General features: G+C 40.0%; 1 protein-coding gene across 1 annotated transcript; it reads left to right on the forward strand.

Annotated features, from left to right (window-relative positions):
• The first annotated feature begins 2,068 nt into the window (after positions 1 to 2,068).
• LOC133650878 (uncharacterized) lies at positions 2,069 to 3,302 on the forward strand. The gene is made up of 4 exons (XM_062048650.1): positions 2,069 to 2,194; positions 2,291 to 2,521; positions 2,703 to 2,967; positions 3,066 to 3,302. Exons 1-4 carry the CDS (start codon positions 2,133 to 2,135, stop codon positions 3,300 to 3,302), a joined length of 795 nt encoding a protein of 264 aa, XP_061904634.1. The 5' UTR covers positions 2,069 to 2,132.
• Positions 3,303 to 5,080: the final 1,778 nt, after the last annotated feature.

A 5,080-nucleotide genomic window follows, 5' to 3' on the forward strand; every position in this document is an offset into this window, starting at 1 on the left:
GCTGTGGATCACTCTCAACATTAGACAAATTTTCTGAACGTCCGTGATTAAATGTGTTGGAACATAAATAATGTTAAAATGGACACTTGTCGAGTGTAAAACATACACGGAGAATGTCTGTAACCTTTCTGTCATTATAATAACATTATTTTTATTAGTAGTTATAATTCTTTAAAATAGTACAAAACCCAAAACCAGTGAAGTTGGCACGTTGTGTAAATGGTAAATAAAAACAGAATACAATGATTTGCAAATCCCTTTCAACCTATATTCAATTGAACACACTGCAAAGACAAGATACTTAATGTTCACACTGAGAAACTTTATTTTTTTTTTTGCAAATATTACCTCATTTGGAATTTGATGCCTGCAACATGTTTGAAAAAAGCTGGCACAAGTGGCAAAAAACTTGCAAAAGTTGAGGAATGCTCATCAAACACTTATTTGGAACATCCCACAGGTGAACAGACTAATTGGGAACAGGTGGGTGCCATGATTGGGTATAAAAGCAGCTTCCATGAAATGCTCAGTCATTCACAAACAAGGATGGGGCAAGGGTCACCACTTTGTCAACAAATGCGTGAGCAAATTGTTTAAGAACAACATTTCTCAACCAGCTATTGCAAGGAATTTAGGGATTTCACCATCTACGGTCTGTAATATCATCAAAAGGTTCAGAGAATCTGGACAAATCACTGCACGTAAGCTGCAAGGATGAAAACCAACGTGACCTTTGATTCCTCAGGCTGTACTGCACCAAAAAGCGACATCAGTGTGTAAAGGATATCCCCACGTGGGCTCAGGAACACTTCAGAAAACCACTGTCAGTAACTACAGTTGGTCGCTACATCTGTAAGTGCAAGTTAAAACTCTACTATGCAAAGCCAAAGCCATTTATCAACAACACCCAGAAACGCCGCCGGCTTTGCTGGGCCGCAGCTCATCCAAGATGGAAAAGTGTTCTGTGGTCTGACGAGTCCACATTTTTCACATTGTTTTAGGAAACTGTGGACGTCATGTCCTCCAGACCAAAGAAGAAAAGAACCATCCGGATTGTTATAGGCGCAAAGTTGAAAAGCCAGCATCTGTGATCATACTTGCCAACCCTCCCGTTTTTAGCGGGAGAATCCCGATATTCAGCGCCTCTCCCGACAACCTCCCGACAGAGATTTTCTCCCGACAAACTCCCGGTATTCAGCCGGAGCTGGAGGCCACGCTCCCTCCAGCTCAATGCGGACCTGAGTGGGGACAGCCGTTCTCACGTCCGCTTTCCCACAATATAAACTTGCCTGCGTCATAACATCTACGGCTTTTGGGAGTGCACAACAAGGAGACGGAGCAGAAGAACGAGGAATACAGCCATGGCGACGCCGAGCAAGATGAAGAAATACGCTTGCAAGTTCCAAAGAGAATGGAAACAAGAATTTCAATTCATCCAGGACAGTTCGAAGGGGAAGGGGTATGTTGCCTGTAAATTTTGTAGAACAGAATTCTCAATTGAACACGGTGGCCGAAATGATATACTCATTCATGAACGGAGAGCGAAGCACAAGGCGGCGGCAGCGCAGCACCGTTCACAGTCCAGTATTATGGGCCACCTCGCAAAATGGAGACCCGATGGTGTAATATATGCAGAGACAAAGATGACTATGCTGATAGCTGCAAGCAACATCCCGTTCTCATTGCGGATGTTTACAACAAATCCGTGAAGAATATGTACCCGGATTCAGAGATCGCTCGCCAGTACTCAAATGGCAGAACAAAGGCGACTCAAATAGTGAAAGGTAAGTGTTTTTTTTTTTTAGTAAGCAGCAAGTACAGTACAGTTAGTAGAACAACTGTGTTTTCATTACTGTGTATTTGATAGGTGCCATTGCCCCGGAATTGGACAAAGAAGTGATGGAACTTTGCCAAAACCAACCCTTTGGTCTGATGTGTGATGAAAGCACAAACAGAAACACGGATAAAGTATGTATTTTGTATTTACACTTCTCTTGTAAAGTAATGTTGTGGCTGCTGTGAAAATTGCTTTCTAAATATATTTATATATATATATATATTTTAAGGAGTTTGTGATATTGGCCAGGGTTTGCGATCCGAAAACTCAGGAGGTGGTGACGAGGTTTCTGCACATGCCAGTGTGCAACATTGGCACAGCAGAGAACCTCTTTGAGTCACTGAACACAGTGCTAAGGTAAATGTAAAGTCGCTTATGTGTAAATGTAAATATATTACAATATGCTAGGAGACAGACCACTAATAAGTAATGTTGTGCTTTGTTTATTCCTAGTGACAGAAAAATTGACTGGAGAAACGTTGTGGCATTTAATAGTGATAATGCCAATGTCATGAAGGGGAAGCACAATTCTGTTGTCAGCAGAATCAAAGACATGCAGCCATCCCTAATTGACATGGGATGCATCTGTCATCTGGTCCAGCTGGCCACAGGATGGGGCATTAAGGCTCTACACCAGCCTATTGAAGACATCCTCATCAGTATATATGCTCACTTTGACATCAGGTAAGCATATTGATATGCTGCATGTTACACTTGCACATAAGTTAAAAGAGAGCCTCTGTGCTACAATTTGACAGTTATTGGATGTCATCTTGGTTCCCTTGCTTTTCACCATTTAACAATATCTTTCTTTTTTTTTTTTAACCTTTCTCAACTTCACTGCCAAACGTTGCGAAATCTTCAGAGAGTTTGTGGAGTTCGCAGACTCAGAAACTCTGAAGATACTCCGATACTGTGCAACCAGGTGGCTCAGCCTGCTGACTTGCATAAACCGGGTGCTCAACCAGTGGGATGCACTGCAGGCATATTTTGCCAGTCAAGAGGATGTGGAGAAGCCTGGCAAGGTGAAGATGCTGGCTGAGCATTTAACCAGCAAGAAGACAAAGTTCTTCTTCCTCTTCCTCTCCCAGGCTCTGACACCACTGGCAGAGTTCAATGTTATGTTTCAGGTCAGCCAGCCTATCAAAAGATTAACTTAAATAATTATGATAATAAATAATGGTGTTATCATATTTTTTTTTATAACTTATAATCAATGTGTTTTTAGGCTGAAGGAGTGATGGTTCATCGGCTGCACCGGGAGATGACCAGCCTGGTGAAAAGAATAATGGGAAGATTTCTCCCTGCCGGCCTTATTGCTGATGTCCCACTGAAGGACATCAAGTTCAAGGATGCCAGCCTACAGTTGCCAGACAGCGAACTCTTTCTTGGAGAAGCTGAACAAAATTTCTTGGAGGACAACATGGATGAACTTTCCTCCTCTGTCCCAATGATGATGAAGTAAACATGATTATTGTGTTATCCAAAGCTAACTAACTGATATCCCATCATACAACGGCTGTAATTTTTGATCTGATCATGTGTCACAGGGCAGTGAGAGACTTTTTTGTAGCTGTGACCACAAAGATGATGACTGCATTCCCCCTCGACAACATCATCCTCCAAAACCTGATTGTGTTGGACCCAGAGTCACGGCATCAATTTTCCACAAACTCAGGTGCATCCCCTTTTTTAATTGATGGCAGTAGTTGTTTAATAATCAACTTCAGAAGTTATAGAGCAGGGGTAGGGAACCTATGGCTCTAGAGCCAGATGTGGCTCTTTTGATGACTGCATCTGGCTCTCAGATAAATCCTAGCTGACATTGCTTAACACGATAAGTAATGAATAATTCCGCTGGTCATCACAGTGTTAAAAATAACCACGTATCAACCAGACTACAAAACCATGCAGCATTAATGGTAAGAAGTATTTGATTTATTATTGGTTACCTTCAGATTAACAATGTTATTAAAAAAAAAAAAGAGACTTGTTGTACTCTAAAAATGTTGGTCTTACTTAAAAATGCACGCACTTAGTTGTATTCAGAGTTAAAGAATATTATATGGCTCTCACGGAAATACATTTTAAAATATTTGGCTTTCATGGCTCTCATGGCTCTCTCAGCCAAAAAGGTTCCCGACCCCTGTTATAGAGGAGAAGACTAGAGAAAGCAATTATATCCCAAGCTCACTTGTGCTTAATTTGCTCATTTTCATTTGCAGTTATGGAGTTAGGAAAAAGTCTGCCGCAGCTGCGATTGGACCTGACCAGCCTCCGGGTACAAGTACTGGAGTACCAATTGCTTGCCAGGGAAGATCTTCCCCAGGAAGCAAGGATTGACCAGTTTTGGGCCATGCTAGGGAGTGATGGAAGATTCCCCACACTCGTGCATTTGATGAAAGCACTTTTGTGCGTGCCACACAGCAATGCATCATCAGAGAGGGTGTTCAGTATGGTTCGAAAAATAGTGACAGAGAATAGAAAGAGGATGGACAATTCAACCCTTAACTCACTCCTTTCCTGCAAAATAAATTTCACAGATGCTGCCCACAGCTATATTCCTTCAAAGGCTGTGCTTCTGGCTGCAAAGCATTGTACTTTCAAGTACAACAATGAGTAGATGAGTGTTGTGTGTGTGTGTATACGTGTAAATAAATGAACACTAAAATTCAAGTATTTCTTTTATTTATATATATATATAATAAAATAAATATATATATATAGCTAGAATTCACTGAAAGTCAAGTATTTATATCTATATATATATATTTATATATTTATATATATATATATATATATATATATATATATATATATATATATATATATATATATATATATATATATATATATATATATACATATATATATATATATATATATATACATATATATATATATATATATATATATATATATATATATATATATATATATATATATATATTGAAATACTTGAGTTGGTGAATTCTAGCTGTAAAATACTCTCCTCTTAACCACGCCCCCAACCACGCCCCCGCCCAACCACGCCCCCCCTTCCCGATATTGGAGGTCTCAAGGTTGGCAAGTATGTCTGTGATGATATGGGGGTGTATTAGTGCCCAAGACATGGGTAACTTACACATCTGTTAAGGCACCATTAATGCTGAAAGGTACATACAGGTTTTGGAGCAACATATGTTTCCATCCAAGCAACGTTATCATGGACGCCCCTGCTTATTTCAGCAAGACAATGCCAAG

This window comes from Entelurus aequoreus, linkage group LG01, assembly GCF_033978785.1.
Source record: "Entelurus aequoreus isolate RoL-2023_Sb linkage group LG01, RoL_Eaeq_v1.1, whole genome shotgun sequence".
Classification (NCBI taxonomy): Eukaryota; Metazoa; Chordata; class Actinopteri; order Syngnathiformes; family Syngnathidae; genus Entelurus; species Entelurus aequoreus.